Here is a 19078-nt window from a genome sequence, read left to right on the forward strand (position 1 = left end):
CGGTTCGGGTCGTTTTGGAGCTGGGGAGAGGGGGCTGGAGAACAAGAGGAGGGGCTGGAGAACTTAGGAGGAGGCTGAGGGTGTTGAGCCTGGAGAAAAGGAGGTTGAGGGGGAGACCTTCTGGCTCTGCAGCTGCTTCAAAGGAGGCTGCAGCCAGGGGGGTTGGTCTCTTCTCCCAAGGAACAAGAGGAAATGGGCTCAAGTTGTGCCATGGGAGGTTTAGATTGGATATTAGGAACAATTTCTTCCCCAGAAGGGTCATCAGGCTCTGGCACAGGCTGCCCAGGGCAGTGGTGGAGTCACCATCCCTGGAAGTGTTGAAAAGCCACATAGACTTGGTGCTGAGGGACATGGTTTAGCATCAGGCCTGGTAGAATTGGGTTAATGGTTGGACTCTCTGACCTTAAAGGTCTTTTCCAACCAGAACAATTCTGTGATTCCTGAAGTGCAAGTAAGGAGCCAGGTGTGTACAGGGATAAGCTCCATCAAATGGACATTTAGCCAACAAATCAGAGTGTGCAGGGCAGGGGTGGGCTGTGTTTGGAGGTCCTGCTGGGCAGTGGGAGCTTTTGCTTTGAGGCAAAAATCAGCAGTGAGCTGCTGTGCTGTTACCTGCATTGTAACAAAATGCAAATAGCAGGTCCTTAAATTACACCAAGAAAGGAACTTAGAGCCATTCAACTGAGCCGAGGATCAATCAGCCTTTGGCACAGGTTCAGCCCAAGCCCTGCAGCAGGTTTTACCCTTCCCTGGTGCCTTGGAACTGCTGAGCCACAGAGACACAACCATCCTCTCTCACCCACCTCAGACGGGGTCTCCAGAGATCAGCTCTCTGGGGGAGGGGGGTAAGCAAGCATCTCTCCACAGACCAACACAACACACCCAGAACTAATTAAAGTAATTATCTTTTGCTGAAGATTCATGCTCTAACAGTGAGGATTACTCACTGTGTGTGACCTGTACCTTCTGGGACCAAAGCACAGGGTTTGCAGAGGGGCTGGTGGCAGCTCTTCTGCAGACACAGCTTGGACAGAGTTCAGACCAAAGGCTTGCACAGACTGTGTGATTTCCTGATCATTTCTCATCTCTGAACCCTGCTGTCAGCTCTCAGCAGCAAGAGGCTGATTTTTGGGAATAAGCTGGGCAACAGACTGCAACACTGGTGGCTGCAATGTGTTTTTTTTTCTTGGCAGCCAGGTTTGAATCATGCCTTGCACCTAAGCTTCAAGTGATCATTTGGAAGCAGGGAGGCCATCTGCCTGCCCTGAGCAAACTTCTGTGCTCTTGAAAAATGAAGTTGTGCCTTGGAAGAAGTGTGATACTTGAATGAACAACCAAAACCACTCAGCACAGTCACACCTACAGCAGGAAAGCAACATGGTGTTGCCTGGTTTTAGTTGGTAAGGAAAGGACAGGTTTGTACACGGGATCTCAGTGTCCCTGTGCAGCCCTGCCCTAGGAGGACTTCCCTGGCACAGGGCAGAGGTTTTACTGGATAATCATGTACTCGTGCTGTAGCCACTGCCCTCTGCTCCAGGCACTGTGGGGGAGGGAGCTGTACACCCCACAAAACAGTTACTAGAAATCAGTTAGGTGCAATGGGGTGGGTTTTATCAGTGTAGGTGAACAGATACAATCACACTCCTACACGGCTGCCATGAACCAGTTTCAGTTTAGCCCAGGCTTTCAACAGTTGTGGACATCTGGGTGATGATTCCAACAGGGACCCACAAGCAAAGCTCCACCAGGAAGTCCTAAACCCCAGACCTCCACCCAGACCAACTGGTGAGTGTCACCTACGTGGCCCAGCAGCAGTTTGGGCAGTCACAACGTGGTGGAAACCCAGCCAGCCAAGATCAGGCCACGTGTGCTTACAGTGAGCTTTATCCCAGGAAATTCCTCATAGGCTTCAACTTCTCCATCTGACTCCCCAAAGCAGGACCTGGTGCTCTCCAAGGAGTGGTTCCTAACCTTTTTCCAGCAGACTGGTGTGCTCAGCACCGTGTTGCTGGCATCCTCAGGGCTCAGCAGCCATAGAGAACGTGATGACCCCAGGACAGCACCTGGAGCTGCCATCAGAGCAGAGGACCTTTGGCCAAGTAGGACACAGCTGACAGGCTGCAGGAGCTCAGCACAAAGCCACAGCTTGGGAGGAAACCCAGGGCAGGCTTTCCTAGAAAAAGCACTGAGCCCATCTCCCCATTGCCCCCTCAGGACCTCTCCAGCAACCTGCTCATTGCTCCAACTGCAGCAACCAAGGATTCCCATTAATGTTGTTCCCAACACTCCCTTTAGATCCATATTTTACTCTCAGCCTGTTAAAATACCTTCTGTGCACATACCTGCTGGTTGCTTCTCTCTGCAGTGGCAGCAGATGATGGCTGCTGCTGAGTCAGGGTGGCACAGGAACAAGACACACAATATTAGTTCATTTTGTGCCTGGATTTGTTAGCTGAATTGTTCTGCTTCGACCAGGGAGCTGCTGTTCTTGCCAGGAAATTCCAGCTCTTCCTAGTTGATATCTCACATTTGAAAAATAAATAAATGCAAATAATTAAATATGGAGCCCAAGCCTGAGGGCTTTGCCTGGATGTTTTTGGAGCCCCAAAACTCACTAGACAGTCATTGTTATGTCTGCCTTCTGACATGTTTCACCTGTTAATCAGCCTCCTGGGGATCATTTTAGATCACAATCCAATTACACCCCCCTTGGTTCTGTACTGCTTTCTAAAACTTTAGGCACCTTTTTCTCCTAAAAAGCCAAATTGCAGCACTGCAGAACATGAACCATTGGTTGGTACTGGCAAGTACCACAGACATCTGAAAAAAAAAAAAGTATAAAGAGGTTTTTCATCTTGATTAATTAGTTCTTTAAAGTAATTTTGGCCACTATACTAGTGTTATTAATGTAAGACAAACTGTAATGGTCTTCATGTTACAGGAATTCCTATCACAGCTGTTTATCTCCTTAACAAAGATTAGCACTTGTAAAACACATGCTAAGAGCCAGGCCCTCATTAAAAGGAAGTGCATCTAATTGTTATCTACTTGTATATTTTAGAAGAAGGATAATAACTGACCAAGCCCTTCTCAAAAAATCAAACCCCAAGTTAACCCACAGAGGAAGCTGGAGGACTCGAGCTGCCTTTCAAAAAAATCAGTCTGAAATCAGCAAGAAGCATAAAATTAGGCAAGTTTATCCAGTTTCTCTCACACAGCTGAACAAGAACTGAGATACATACATTGTTCTAGATTAAATATTGTTCATGCAGAGATCAAACAAGAATAGGCAAAGCTAAAATACAGAGGTTTTTCTCTTCTGCTAGCACTTAGCACTCGTGGTTGTTACAACCCTGGGCAGAAGGCAAGCTCCCAGTTGTGCACACAGGTATTCACAGGAATCCTCTCCAAATTCAGGCAGTTGGCCATTACTGATGCTTTGTTTGAAATGGGTACAGAGGAGACAGCCTGTGAGAAGACAATCAGAAAATAACCAGGCTGGCCCAGTTGTGCTGGGCTCTGACTGAAGCTGCAGCTTGAGGAAGCTGACCTAAAAGCAGGTGCAAATAGATGTAGAACTAACAAAGCTACAGCAGCAGGGTAACTCCAAGACCTTTTGTTTGCTTGTTTGAAGGCAGGGAAGGTGAGAAAGGACATTCTAAAAATCCCACAGAAGAGGAGAAGGTGAAGTCTGAGCAACCAGTCCTGCACCTGGCCGGGCACCTTGCACACCCCTCCCCAAGCCTGGTGCAGCTGTCGAGCTGGGATTGCCCGTCCCCAAGTCCTGGGGTCTGGGCTCCAAAGGATGTTGGTTCCCAGCCCTCCATCTCCCCACAGACACTTCCCAGATCCCAGTGCTTCCCACAGCACATGCTCTGCCCGAGGCTCTCGCAGGGTTTCGCTTTCACCCCTCACGTGGGTCAGGCCCCAATGGCCAAGTCCAACATCTCCTCCATCTCCCCAGCATGTGAAGAAGCCCCCCCAGGAGTCAGGGAGCCACCACAGCAACAGGGCTGCAGCTGCCAGAGCCAGGCCTGCCCCGGGGAGACCTTAAAAACAGGGAGCTCCAGGAGGAAGAGCTGCCACTAACCACAGCAAAGGGAGAACCTGATACTGCTCCCTCGGCTCACAGTCATGTCTGGTCTTGGCTGCTCCTAAAGAAGGAAGGAGAGAGAGGAGTCACCTCCTAAACCAAGGCAGGTAGCCAGGAATGATAGGAAATGGGGCCCTACCCCTGTCCTTGACAGCTCCTGCCCTTCTGGAAGGGACTCTCCAGCACTGGAGCCTGCAGAGGCATTTTTCTGCTGGGCAAAAACTGTCCAAAAAAATCTGGAGGAGGACTCAGGAGCTTGTGGCTGTCCCCTGGAGCAAGTCAAGGTGAGCCCCGTTGCAGAAACTGAAGCAATGGCCCAAACGAGGCAGTAACTGGTCCAGAGTCACAGCCCAAGGGAGGTGAGGATTAGGGCAACAGCCACCCCAAACTACAGCACCCCAGGGCACAGGGCTGGTACACAACAGTGACACATGTCAGGGAGATCTTCAATGCACATCCCAGCCTGAGGGTAGGACCCCTGGGAGAAGCATCCCTGTGCAGGCACCACAGGAACAGAGCCACAGAAAACCCAGGAATGACAGACACCCCAGGAATGACAGAGAGGCAACAGCACAGGCCAGACACGACCAGCACTGGCAGGCAGGCACAGATGTGACACAGCACACACTGCCAGACCTGCTGGGACACCAGCAATGGTGAGGAAAGGCAGGCATCTCCATGCTTGAGTGATGGGGATCCTGCTGCACAGCCATATGAGCAGCAGCAGAAGCAAGGAGGATTTTCTGCTGCTGTAGCACAGGAACAACCACCTGGACACGGGTCCCTCCTCCTCTAGGGATGAACTGTCTGGCTGATATCACAGGCAGCCCTCACCACAAGTCTGGACCCAAGAGCAGTGAACATGTGAACATGCTGGAGGACAAGAGGCAGGAGCAAGAAAAGCAAATGCTGTTGTTGGGAAAGGAGGAGGAGGGAAGTTACAGTGCAAAGGTGATGGATAACCTAGAGAGATCCCAGATGCCTGAGCAAAAATACACCCATGGGCTTCTTGTGGAAGGCAGAACTCAGTGCCTAGAGAGACAGTGCAGAAGCAAGGAGGATTTTCTGCTGCTGTAGCACAGGAACAACCACCTGGACACGGGTCCCTCCTCCTCTAGGGATGAACTGTCTGGCTGATATCACAGGCAGCCCTCACCACAAGTCTGGACCCAAGAGCAGTGAACATGTGAACATGCTGGAGGACAAGAGGCAGGAGCAAGAAAAGCAAATGCTGTTGTTGGGAAAGGAGGAGGAGGGAAGTTACAGTGCAAAGGTGATGGATAACCTAGAGAGATCCCAGATGCCTGAGCAAAAATACACCCATGGGCTTCTTGTGGAAGGCAGAACTCAGTGCCTAGAGAGACAGAAGAACAAAGCTGCAGGCAAAGATGGGAAAGCACATTATTATTCTGCTGTCAGTGCATTCACCCGTGGGACACCATCTCAAAGCACACCTGGGACTCCCTGCTGGAGTCAGGCAATCCCACCCCAGTCCCAGATGTGCTGCTTTGAATCCAGTCCCACCAAAGCCTCACCCAGTTATTCTACAAAATCAAAGCAAGGTTTCTCCATTTGCTGAAGTTTATTATATTATTATATTTGCAATAAATGAACCATTTGGCTGTTTCCAAAGGAGCTGCATTGCTTTCACAGCACTGCATGCACACTGTGAAACTTCTACTTGGAATTTTTTTTTTCAAATTGCAAAAAAACTGCTCAGTCCTTTCCTCAACAACCTCTTGAGCTCCACAGCACAGAGTCCTGTTATTACTGATGATCCAGGAGAGTGCAAAGTACAGATGAGACATTCATCCTGGTCTGGCTCTGGCCTCACAATAGAAATGTTGGTTGGCAGAAGAGCCTAAGTCTGTAATAGTTGGCAGAAAACTCAACCCTGTTTTTGTCATACAAACCTTTACATTTTATTATGGTAAAAAAGAGAAGGGAGAGAGGGCAGACTCCTGGGGGGACCATATGAATATCATGACCACCCACTTCCTGGAGGACACTCCTTATTTTTTGCATAGGTGCACGAGGACAGACGAGTCATTTAGCACACAAAGAGTATTTTCTTTGCTGCACACCAGCCCATATGGTAGATGCCAACTGCAGCAAGACCAACAGATGAAAGCCACAGACACAGTGCTAAGCAACTTGTTCAGCAATGTTCAACCTTGCCTGTAAACAAGAGAGATGAGAGTTGGGTTTCTAGGGCCCAAGCCAGAGAGGAATATAGGGATGGTCTCACCCTGCTGCACTGGGATTGGTGTGTGCTCTCGATTCTGGGAAGCTGACATGTAATATGCTGCTGTTAGATAGCTCAAATCCCAGGGGAATAAGGGTACTGGGGTTAAATAGAACATTACAAACATCCTTAATGATTCCAGAAACCTGTAAGGCCTGGGAGACTCTGCAACTGCAATGTTTGAGTGCAGAGCAGGAAATCAGCAAAGGATCAGGGCCAAGAAAATGTACTTGGGCTTCTTTCAGCCCGGGGTGGCAGAAAGCCTCACTTTCCCTTAAAAGAGCTGATGATCACAAACCACTCTTTTCCCCTCCACAAAGCTACCATAAATATAAAATCCTTTTTTACAGAAGTTTTCACCTAAAAGGATGCTATGGAATCCACAAGCTTCCCTTGCCAAGGGAGACAAACGTGCAAGTGTCATTTTCTCTGCTGCTGCTGCTGCAAAAAGAGAGTCAGCTCAGATAAAACATGATAGCTCTTTAATGACACATGGCCCTCCTGGCTCCAGCTCCCTCAGACTCCAGGTTCCACCAGAGGAGCTGCCTGTTTTGGTGGAAGGAGGAGGAAGCACTGATTTTTGACAGAAAAATGCTGCAGCTGGCAAAAAAACCCACCTCAACAAACAATGATGAAACACACAGGATTGGGGCTTGTTCCCACCTGCAAACCAGGCAAAAGACTTTGCAACAATAGATAAATGAAGATGACCTAGTGAGAGACTGGTAGAAAAAATGCTAAATGCTGTCACTCCTTACTTCCTTGAAACTTGCTTTTCTAGTCCTTCAAAGTTTTGTCCATTAAATTCCCTGTCACTGTTCTGTTTTAGGAACGTCCTTGTTAAAATTAAAACACCTTTAAGCTTTCCCTGGGCACTCTTGTCTCTTATTGGGAAAAAAAACACATGATCTTGGCATTCACTCAATCTGAAGTGACAGATGCTGCTGAAAAAGAAATGATAGAACTTCCCAGCTTCCTCCAATTTGAAATTTTACCTCCCCAGCTGTAAAAATAAAGCAAGCAATAGCAAGAAAATAACATATAAGCTAAAGGCTGATTTTTTTTTTTTTTCTGGTTATGTATTTATGGAACACTTGCTTTGGAAGAAAGGTGATCAACACTCACAGTTTCTGTTGGGCTTTCCTGGATGTCCTCAAGTCAGCTGCAGATACTTTCATTAACCAGCTCAGGTCTAGAACCAGCTGCTGCTGCACTGACCAGCCAGGGAATTCTGACACCTAAGACAGGTCCTACACACACACACACACTTTTTGGACAGCAGATGCAGTTTTACTTTTGGCAACAGAATATTGTTGGTAAAAAAAAATAATAATAAAAATCCAGATTTTTGACTACCCAGACCAATGTTAAGGTAGATGAAGTTTTGAGACCTTGAACTCCATGGCAGTGTTGACTTAAGCAGGCAAGTGTGTAGGACCAGAACCAGGTCAGAGCTCCCAGCACCTGTAACAGCACTAGCACCCACAGCTATATATGGCAGGCAATGAGCGTTTACACATGGAAGCCTCAAGACAATCCATCAGTGGTGTGTCTCACCCAAACAGGGAACATTGCTCTCAGCCTCAGCTGAGCAGCTCTGCTGGCAGCAGCCTCTGCCTCCCTGTCACACGACCTGCATGCCTCTGTCGTGCCCATCCAGCTGCACTTTCAGTTTGTGGAGCTCCTCGATCTCCCGGTTGTGCCGCTCGGTTTTGTGCCGCACCAGGGAGCGGTAGAAGTGGATGGTGAAGACGACAAAAATCAGACCCACTGGGACCATGATGATGGTGGAGACCAGCGCCGACTGCCAGCCCGCGTGGCCGCTGGGCTTCTCCACGTTGGTGGTCTCATTTTTCAGGATGGAGCCCACAGGTAGGAATTTGATCCAGCAGAGGAGCACGACTTCAGCAAGGAACAGGAGGATCCCCAGGACGGTGGAGAAGCCCCAGGCCAGCTCGATGTAGGGGTGCATGCGCTCGTGGGGGGACTCACTGATGGAGTTCAGGTTGTGGATGTTGCTCACTGCTTCCACGTTGGGCAGGATGCAGGTGCTGATGAGGAGGGCAAAGAGATGAACTGCCACGAGTACCGTCGTGCAGGCGCTGAAAGCGATCAGCAGCATCTGGGGGTACTTGTACTGCACCTCCAGCTGCACCTCCACCATGGCAACCTGGGGAAAGGAACAGAAAGCTTGTCAACAGCTGCTAGTTTGCCTCTTTTCCAGGCTTTCATCCAGGAAAGCATCTTGATTCAGGAAGAGCACCTAAGGTCAAGTACACACTCAAGCGCTTCTTGGAATAGCAGCCTAGACGGATCGGTCCTGTTTCCCATGAAGTACACACAGGCTCCAGCCTGGCTTTCCAAAGGCTCACACACGTTTCTGCAAGAACACATCTCTCCTTGCAACCACGAGCCATAGGAACTGCATGGAACCCAACAGACAACAGGAGGAACTCATGAGACAGCAGGAGGGGCTGGGAGGCAGGTGACAGCCTGTCAGCCCCACTGCCCATCTCACCTTCTCCTGCTGCTCCCCACTCGTGGCTGCAGGGCAGGAAGTTTCCACTTCAGGCAAGTAAAGCAAAGCAAAAGCAAGCAGCTCTCCTGGCCAGTGTCCAGCTGGGTTTCACTAGCCCTCACAGGAAGCACACAAGCTGCTTTACAGTTTAAGTTAGTCCGTAGTTAACTTTCTATTCTCAGAACATCGTACATTCATTTTTATTACAAATATGCCTGGATACAAGTTATTTATAGCCTCAAATTTCTCCCTCGAGAGCTAATAACTTACTGATGGACTCAGCAGAAGCAGAGAGCTACTGGCTATGGGTGCGTTCAACAACTCAGATTAGTCTGTGTACTCAAAACAAGAGCTATCACATAGCAAGTCTCTAGCTATACATATATTTTTTTTAATCAAATAAAGCTGAACTAGCAAAATAAGGGCAAGAGAGCAAAGGCCTCTTCTGAGATCAGAGCTGGACTCCTATTGCAGGTCTGCTAACTGGTTTAGCATAAAAATTTGTAAAATTACTTAACCTCTCTGGGAAGTAAAATAGCACAAGTACTTCCCTGAAAGGGCTGCAGGATCCTTGTGTGAAGAGAAGCCACAAAACCAGCAGACAAGGCTACAAAACATTCCTCTCCAGCTTGGATCTGCAGGTGCACTTCCTGATTTGCACAGATACTAACCTTTTTAAAACCCAAACCATTCTATGACGCTCTGATGAACCTGCCTGGCAGCAGGCAAAACTTCTGGTGATGCCAGGCAACCTGCTGCTCCAGCACCTGACAGCTTGTCGGGCGTTACGGAAGGGGGATGTGGATGCAGGATCCTCAGGGCAGTACCTCTCAAAAACCATCAAAAGATGGCCAAGCTGGAACAAGCAGCTCAATTCTGGGACACAGATGGATTTTGCAGAAGAGACACAGCATTACTTGATCCAGACTTCACCTTACACCACTGCTGAGCAGCCACTTCCAAGCTCTGTATCATAATCTGCACCATTTGCTCTGGCATTAGTTGATCACATTATTTAGGCACTGGGAGATTAGGGGTACACTCATGTTCTTCCTGTGGGTAACCCTCAAAAGGATGAAAGGGAAGGGAGGAAAGTGCCTATATCAACACGACTGCTGCCTGGCCCACGTTTACTTTGGAACCATCATTAGACTGAAAGAGAGATCACAGCCAAGTCTGAACATGTTCAGCAGCACCCAAAACATAAGGTGTTTGTGGCAACAAATAGTCAATCTCTACCAGTCCAGATTTTATACCTACATCAACTATTTAGGATACTGGAGACACCAAAAAGATCATGGCAGTTCTTGGACATTCCCAGCCTTTTGTTCTGTTTCTGAACATGCAGGGGTTTTACATTTTGTTACTTCAAGGTTCCTGTCTGGAATTTACAGTAGTTCTTGTTGTCCAGTGGAGAAAATAACAACACAGGATGGGCTTTGCCATCTATTGCAAGGTCAATTGAATTAAAACACAAGCCACATTGCCTGTTCTCTGCAAAGGGAACACAGATTGACTGGAGGAGGAGGAGATCAAACTTACTCTCTGCTGCACTGTCTGCACAATTAATTTGTACAGCGCTGGGATTGTCAGTCACGCCCCATCAGCCAGGAAGAGCTGCAGGTATAGTGTTCATTACTGGGTGCTGTAACACCCAGAGACACAGCATTCAGCAAGCTGAGTAAGAATTGTAGCTGCCTGCTCAATTTATAGCTTTATATTAAAGCTGAAAGCCTGGCCCATGTCAACATATCAATTTCTCCTTGTTATCTTCCGCATGAGCAGCACTTTTCAGCTAATTGGATGTTTCCTCCCAGACTAACCTATTCCCTAGGGCTACCTTCAGCTGTGCAATGTGATGAATTTTTAACACTGACTGATGGCTGAGGAAGAGGTATTTCAGGGAAAAAACATCAACAATCCTAATAGGACAGCAAGGCAGCAAAACAGTTCATTTAACTCGAACAAGTCCTGGAAAGGTGAGCGAGCTCTTGCCATGTCACCCCATACAGACTCATGTTCTCTGACCTGGATAAGAGAAAGAGAACAAGCTGACATAACCCATTTAAAAATCATTAAATATGCTGCTTAGACTGTAAAACTATTAATATGTCATATTTGATACTATTATGCTCTTCTGTGGTTAACAGCTCCCTTTATTGTAACCTCTTTCCTGAAGCCAAGGTGTCAAGGGCTTGACTTTGCGAGGCACTGAGTGCTCAGCTGAGCCATGGAGTATCTCAGCACTTCATCTGGGTTAATTTTAAATGTTGAATTTGAATTTTAAATTTAATTTTTTTAACAATTCTAATTCGAAAAACGTGAAGGTTAACTGCTTAAAAACAATAAGAAAGAAATAATTTAGAAATAAGTAATTTTAAGCTGGACATTTGCTCCGTTGAACCCCACTCACAGGTTTGCTAAAGGACCAAGGACTCAGAACATTTTAGAATTAAACTACATGCAATTGTGTTTGTTGTTTGGGTGGGTTTTTTTTAGGCTAGTATAGCCCAGACTGTCCACAACAAATATGTTAATCTTGATTAAGAAATTTAGACCAGGATAGATAGTATCAGGCAAAAGGATGACAAATGGCTTAACATAAACCCTGGTACACTCACACAGATGGTTTGGCAGCTGCTAAAAACAATCACTCCAGTAGATCTGTTGGATTGTTGGCTGTTGGTTTTTTTTAATCAAATACATATCCTGCAGCAATTAGACAAGTATCAAGAAAACTGACTAGCAGTAATAGCTCTCTTTTCCATCAGGAAAATTATTAAGGAGGCTTTCTGAGCTCCCTCTAAATCTCCTTTGTTTGCAGTAGCATTAGAGCTCATCTCCAAACAGACCTGGCACTGGGAAAGACCCACAACCTCCTGACCTGCCCAGTTCTGCCAGAAATACCAGAGATAGCATCAATTAACAAGGAAGGTTTGCATTATTCTGCAGCCATTTATTCTGTCCAGAAGGAGCTGGATCAAAGCCACCGCCTGTTGATTAAATATCCATCAGCTCATAATAATTTTCAGCCAATATGGAGCTGGCTTAAATCAAACATGCTGACAAGGAAGTAAATAAAGCAATAGCCAAGCCCTTTATGACATGAGTTTACATAGTTAAATGCTCAGAGCTTCAGGGAAACTACTTAACTCTAAATAACTTCTCTGCTTTCATCAATAGCCAAAGAGATGCTCCTATTAGAGACCAAACATCAGTGTACCAGCCACCTGCATGCCAAGGTACCAGTGGAGAAATCATCCAGTAGGTGATACCTCAGCTTGCACCAGAAGGTTCAGTATGATCAGCTGGGAAAAAGCTTGCTAATAAAGAGAATTCCTTATTGCAAAAATTTCTGACAATTACTTGATTTCACTTACGAAGTGAAGCTGGTAATTATATTTAACGTTACTTATGTGTTTATTTGACTTGCATTTTAAACAGAAGTCAAATGGTTAATTTGTTCGTGTTTGCCAAGGACTTTTAGCAAGTTTCTGTTGTGTGAGCTGAGAAGGAAGGCTTTGTGTTCAGAGGGGTGGTTCAGCCCCGTGGGGTGGGTGGGATGCAGCCCACCCCTGAGCCCCAGCAACAGCACAACCCAGCACAGGCACCTGCTTCTGCCTCCAGAGATCAGGTCACAACACTAAAAACCATTAATTTAATACTCATGTCAAAGAGAAGACTCACAAATGACTAGCACAGAACTCAAGGAATCCAGAGGCACGAAGGACAAGCACATCAACTGCTTTTTTTGAAGTAAGAAAGCTTCTGAGTGAAAAGAAATCTACAGGAGAGCACTCACCGTTCTCACAAGGAGGAGGCACCTTCTGCCATTCCAGCACACAAGATTGGTCACAAATGAACATGGGCTGAGTGAAAAGCTTTCACAGGCAACGTGTGCAGGCAGCCAAGGCAGAGAGGAGCCATGAAGCAGCCAAGCACCTTGTGCCCTCCAGCCTGTTCCCACTGCACTCCCCCCTCACGTCTCCCCAGCTTCACTTTGGGTGATCAACTCTGTCATCCCAAATGGCTGTTGTAATGTTACAGATGATTCATGTTCTGGGGGACTGGGGGGAGGAAAAAACAGCAGATGAAGCTAAAATAAAACAAGGAAAGCCATCTGGAAAATTCCTGAGATTGGTGCTCCCTTCTGCTCCTGATCTGCAGGATGCAACACTGTCACATCCTGTCCCCCTCACCCAGGCACTGCCCTCTGCCTTCTGCTGACAGACCTCAGTAACAGCCAGACCTGCCCGTTTCCTGAGAAAAACTCCCCCAAACAGGTTTCAGTTCTCACTCCCAATATGGAAGAACCAGAGGGGAGATGAAGAGGCTCCCACCAACACAGCACAGCTCAGGCAGGTCCGAGCACTGCACCACTGTCTCACTCCTTGACATGGTTTTGTCCTATGCAGAGGCCTTCCAGGTAACACCCACGTGCTGCACGGAGGAAAGCAAGGGCCAGGGATTATTCCCAACAGCCAGCATTGACAAAAATATTCCAGGGTTGGCTCCCTTCAGGCTGGAGAGTCCTCTAACACCAGGTCTGAGGCTGCAGGGCCTCGTCTCACACCTCAGCACGTGACACGATCTCCCCGATCATCCCATGCAAACTGTGACCCAACCTCCACCTTATTTTAGACACCATGACCTGAAAAAAACACATGTGCAGAAATTAAGATAACGTTGAGGACCACAGCCATGTGGGGGCCTGGAGGAGCTCCACAGGCCCAAGGGCAGCCCCAGGTGAAGGCAGATGGAGATGGATGGCTTTGGGGCTAAGGAGAGCCCAGGTCTGGAGTCCTCAGGATCACACACAGGAAAGTGATTGGTATTTTTGCAGGGCTGACTTGGGAGTGTGGGGGTTGGACTGTTGGGCAGCTCATGTATCTGTGCTGCCATGAGGAAAGCAGCCTCACTTGTCAGCAGCAGCAGCCAAGCAGAAGCCCCTCAGGCAGATGCCTCCTGCCTCTTCAGAAAACAACAGAGCATCCTGCTTCTTCACAGGAGGAAAACACTGCTTCATAATGACTTCAGACAACAAAAACCTTCAGGAACCAGAAAGCACTACTACAAAGGACACATACCATGGCAAATCCAGAGAGCAGAGCAGAAGTCCTGCTGGAAGCTTTCAGTTTGGCTCGGCTCAGGTACAATTTCCTCCAGGACAAGGCCTGGACAGAGTGGTGGTTTGATGTGACCAGTTCCAGGTAGCTGCGCCGGACCCAGTCCCGGTAATCCATGCCTTTTGTGCCAGGTTCAGAGCAGCAAGCAGGAGTGGAAGGATCCACTGGAACGTTTAACTCAGAAGTCATGGTGAGAGAAATGCTGAGGGAACAAAAGAGTCACATTTAAAAGGAGGCAGCAGGTAAGAGAAGCGTCAGCTGCGGGAAAATCGACATTTAAACAAAGTTTCCCTTGGGCAGTAGGAGAATGATGGATCAAATCCCATCACCCTTGCATGGCATGGGACAGAGAAAAGACCATCTGTAATTGCTAAAAGTGACCATGAGAACTAGGAAAGGTTACACAAGTAAACCTGGGAACTACTCCAGCAGGAATGCCGGAAGGCTGCACAGCATCTGGCTTTTCATTCCAATGCTGGCATCTCAACTTCCCCCTTTAATTCCTTCTTGCTAATAAAAAAATTGTTTTACATAAAGCCACTTTGGAATGAGAGGCCCCCATCTTATAATTTTCTTTTAAGCTGCCAGTTAATTTCCCAGTGGATCATGGATGGGCTCCAAATGCCTCTCCTTAGAGTACCAAAGTAACAGCAGACAGCATGTTCGGGGAGTCACCTTTTGTTCTTTCTTTGGAAACCATTTTTTTCCAGTTAAACCACCACTCATCACAGCTCAGTTTAGATGGGCACAGTTCTTCCCCAGTCGTCACAGAGCTGAATGCTGTGTAGGGTTAACAAATGAACCTCCCAAGCTTCTGAAGTGGGAAGTTAAATTTCCTGAGCTGCTCACACTCCACTTATCAGGCCAAGAATCCTGCTCCTTAATTCCACTGGCTCTTAGCTCAGGGAAAGGAAAAGACAATTCCAAGGGGTGAAGCAAGATGCCTTCCAGGTAGTTTCAGTGTCTTCAGATTCAAGAGACTGCACTGACAGATGTAAGAAAGCAGCAAGACTATTTCAGGTGGTGGATACCACAAGAGACAAGCATAGGGCTCAAACCACCTCCTCTGCACACCACAACCATGCTCTGGTCCTTCCTTTGCCACCCACACACACAGGACAGAGTTCACTACATGTTTTGAGCAAAAACGTCCCAATTCTGATCAAACTCTGAAACTAGATGTTTAGCTCAGCCTTCCAAAGAAAGGAAACCATGACTCTGATTAACCCCACACTCAGAACTCTTGCCCCGACCACTGTGGCAAGGGCAGGAGCAACACCAGAGCTGCACCACACCCTTCAGGCTATAAACCTTCACCAGCTCCTGAGAGGAGGAGATGCATGCCCAGAATCACCCACACACTGGTACTAATTAGTCCCAGCAACACCCCTCAAGGTTGCAGGCACCTTGCTGTTCACTGGAGGAGCCCCAGCCCTGCCTGCATCCACCCAGCTCTCCACACACACAGGCCACATGATGACAGCTCATAAACCAACGTCTGCTGTGAGACTGGAGGAAGTTGGCCAAGATGAAAAGGACATCAGGCTGCCCACAATTCCAAATGGGTCTTGCTGAAAGGGAACAAAAACTGTTCCAGGCACCATCAGAAAGGTTAGGCTTCAGCAGAAGATAAAACATGGCAGGTTGTAACATCGCCTGTCCCTCTGGAGCATGGTGGGCTTTCAGATTCAGCCCACTCAGAAGAACAAGGACAGCAGCAAAAGCACAAGCAGTTTTTGACTAGGCCACTATTCCAGACCCAGAATGGCTCCTGAACTGCTCAGCAGTTTTCAAACCATTAAAAAAACCCCAAACAACAACAAAACCCAACCACGCCATAAAAGAACTTCCCCACAACAATAAAACCAAGAACAGAATAACAGTGACAAACCTCCCTCCTTGCTCTGTGTTTTCAGAAGAGGCAGGAATCATCTATTTTACAGAAGGAGCAAAAAAAAAAAAATCCTCTCCCCCAGCCTCCTGGGAGGGTCGGAGCAGAGAGTCTGTGAGCAGCAAAATGACAAAGCTGCTTCCTGTGACAACATCCTGTGTGGATTCTGCAACATATAGTGCAGGGTGAACTCATGAGCTTTGTCCACAGCTGGGACACTGGGGGCCTCTATCCTGCCATTTATGTTCACAAAATGCCCAAGAACTTTGTATGTAGGAAACTTCATCCCCTGGGACAAATTCCATTACAAAGACAAATGAATTCAGAGGTTACAGAGGGAGAGCAAAAGTACCCAATCACATCTGCTTCTTCCCTTAAGATAATAAACTAAAAATACCACAGGGATGAATTTTCACTCTGGAGCAGCTCAAGAGATGTTCCCAAATAAGTAAACAACTTCAGAATAAAATCCATAAACACAAATGTAGCCTAAACAGGCAGTGACAGGAGAGCAAACTCACCTTGCTGGCTACAGACATGGAGAGACTGGGTGGAGGGCTCCAAGGGCTGGAACACAAGACCAAAGGACCATCTTACACATGCTGTATCATAACCAGTTTCACTCTGGAAATACTTTTCAGCCAGTTATCTGCATCAGGGGAGAGTTATTCTGGAGATTTCACAGCTTGCCTTGCAACATTCCAAGTAGAAGACACTTGCTCTCACAGAAATAACTGTCCTTTATGGCTTAACCACACAGGGCTGTTGGGTTCGGGATGGAGAATCAGGGCTTCCCCAGGAGGCATCTTCCTAACAGCCAGCTCTGGCCAAGTCCTTCCCAAGTCTTTACTCACTTGTACTGAAGCCTCCACCATGTCCCACATCTCAGCTCCCCTGGGCACTTGCAGGTGCACGTGCAGGGATTTCTTCGGAGCAGACGCTGAGATATATGGATGCCCCTCCCACGCCCTGGAAAATTGCCCTGGAAAACTGCCTGCTGAGCCCTGCCTCTGCAGCACCATCAACTCCTCTGCCTGGCCTGGAGACACTGGTCCCTCCCTTGGAGCCAAGTTTTTTGCCCCACACCCTGAGACTGATCAGTGGATTTGTACCAGCACCTCGTACCCTGCACCTCCCCTGCGCAGGATGGTTCAGGAACCCAACCCCAGGGCCCAACACTCCCCCTCCTTCTGCTCCTCTGGGTCCCCAAGCTCAGGCCCCCTTCCCACATTCTCTTCTGGCTTGGGACCCCATCCCCAGCAGCACCCCTGGGATGTCAGACCTCCAGGCAGGTTGTGAACACCCCACCGCTGTGAACCCCCCTCCAGCAGCACACCTCAAGCAGGGGATTCCCCTGCCCCCCAGCAGGATGGGACCCCCTCACCCCACCACTGCAGCAGGATCATGCTCACAGGATTTCTCCTCCTTCCTTGCCCCTCTCAGCTCAGCCCGGGCAGGATGTGGCCCCGCATTGCAAGGGATCTCCCTCCCTAAACCCCGTCAGACAGGGGACCCCCCCAGGGCAGAATGCGGACCCCCCCCACACAGCTGGGACCCTTCCCTCCCAAAGCACCCTCAGGCAGGGGATCCCCCAGGCAGGACGGGTCCCACCCCCTCCCCACAGCCCCAGGGAAGGTGTCTCCCCCTCAGCACAGCCAGGGAGAGGGGTTCTTTGCCAGGATATGACCGCAGAGCGCCGGCCTGCCCTCTGCATCCCAAGGGAGCTCCGAAACACCCCCGGGAAGCCTGAGACCCTTCTTTGCCCACAGCGGAACCCCCCCCCCCCCCCCTCCACCCCGGGGAAGGGAATCCCCTCCACCTGGGCACCCGGCGCCCATTCCAGCAGGATTAAAACCACCTCTCCCCTCATCCCCCCCCCCGGGCGGGATGAGACCCGCTCCTCCCGGAGCAGGCCGGGCGGGAGATGCTCCCACCCAGGCGGGATGAACCACCCGTCCCCCTCGCCCTGCAGAGCACGGACGCCCACCCCAGCCCCCGGACAGCCCCCCCCACCCCCTCCCAGGGCTCACCGGGCCGGTTGGCGGGCCCAGCGGGTGCCCGGCCCGGGAGCTGCCGCCGCCGCCGCCGCCGCTGCCAAGGCAACGCCGGGCCCGCGCCACGTGACCCGCAGGAAACGGGAGGGGGCGGGGCCTGCCCCACATTACACGTGACCGCCGCCTGATTGGGCAGTAGCCACGTCGGGGCTCGCCCATTGGCTGAGGGGCGGGGCGAGGGGGCGGGGCGACGAGGTGGGTGCCGCCCCCTCGGCGCGGCCCTGCGGGAGCGGGATCGGGCCCCGCAGCCCCTGCCCGGGGGGGAACGCGGGGGCTCCCGCAGCCCCTGAGGGGACGGGGAGCGCTTCTGGGGGGGGCCTGCTGAAGAGGAGGGGGGATGCCGCTACAGAGGAGGGACACCCCGAGCTGGCCCCCAGCCCCTCCGCGCTGATGGGGGGTCCGGGGGGACCCTCCCGTGCAGCTGGAACAGCAACACCAACAGGTTTGAGGCTCCTGAAATGCACGGTCGGGGGGTGAAATCTGCCCTCCCCTCGATAAAAACGTGACTCCGGGCTTGGCATCTCTCGGGCTTCCCCCAGAGAAGGCGCCAGTCGTGAGCGGCACCGAGAGGCAGCGCTGCCCGCAGCCAGCGGCGCGGGAAGGGCTGCCGGGCACGGCAGGGCTCGGCCTGGTTCCTCCTCCACTGACTCAGCAGGAAATCCTGAAAAAAAAAAACAAACAACAAACCCCATCAAAGAGCAAGGGGAAGGACAGCCTGAAGGGAAAAGGGAGGGAATTCCCGCCCTGGGAAACGCTGAAAGGCGGCACAAGGGGTCAGCCTGATCACACGGGGAATCCCAGCTCCCCCTTCCGCCTGGGGGAAGGAAAAGGCAAAGGAGAACAATTCCTAAAAACGTACCGAAGAGACACGTTTGTTACCCTGAGCGTGCTTTTCACCTCTGCGGTTGCAAACACGGCACCGACCTGCTGTCCCTGGGGTCCCACGCTTGCACAAACACACCTAGAAAGGGGACATCAGCAAAAAATTTGAGCCCCTGGAGATGAGGCTCCATCAGAGAAAGGAGAGGAACTCCTCCAGAAAGGAATCCAGGGCAAGAATTGTAACACAAGCAGGTCAAACCCCATGGCAGTTTAAAGCCTTTAGGTTATTCCAGCTTTTTCGAATAGGAAGCAATTGTAGAATTGTTCCC

General features: G+C 49.7%; 1 protein-coding gene across 3 annotated transcripts; it reads right to left on the reverse strand.

The window, feature by feature from the left end:
- Positions 1-5990: 5990 nt before the first annotated feature.
- On the reverse strand, positions 5991-18805 carry ORAI2 (ORAI calcium release-activated calcium modulator 2). 3 transcript variants are annotated; one of them, XM_051635655.1, is made up of 4 exons: positions 17904-18805; positions 16395-16440; positions 13944-14184; positions 5991-8508 (listed from the first exon to the last, which is right to left on the reverse strand). In XM_051635655.1, the coding sequence occupies exons 3-4, from the start codon at positions 14169-14171 to the stop codon at positions 7963-7965; spliced, it is 774 nt and encodes a 257-aa protein (XP_051491615.1). In that variant the 5' UTR covers positions 14172-14184; positions 16395-16440; positions 17904-18805; the 3' UTR covers positions 5991-7962. The 3 variants fall into 3 exon arrangements, with proteins under 3 accessions (XP_051491615.1, XP_051491616.1, XP_051491617.1); XM_051635656.1 differs by having other exon boundaries at positions 16395-16522; XM_051635657.1 differs by lacking the exon at positions 17904-18805 and adding an exon at positions 16728-17066 and having other exon boundaries at positions 16395-16522.
- Between the last annotated feature and the right edge of the window lie 273 nt (positions 18806-19078).

Source organism: Apus apus, chromosome 18, assembly GCF_020740795.1.
Source record: "Apus apus isolate bApuApu2 chromosome 18, bApuApu2.pri.cur, whole genome shotgun sequence".
Taxonomy (NCBI): Eukaryota; Metazoa; Chordata; class Aves; order Apodiformes; family Apodidae; genus Apus; species Apus apus.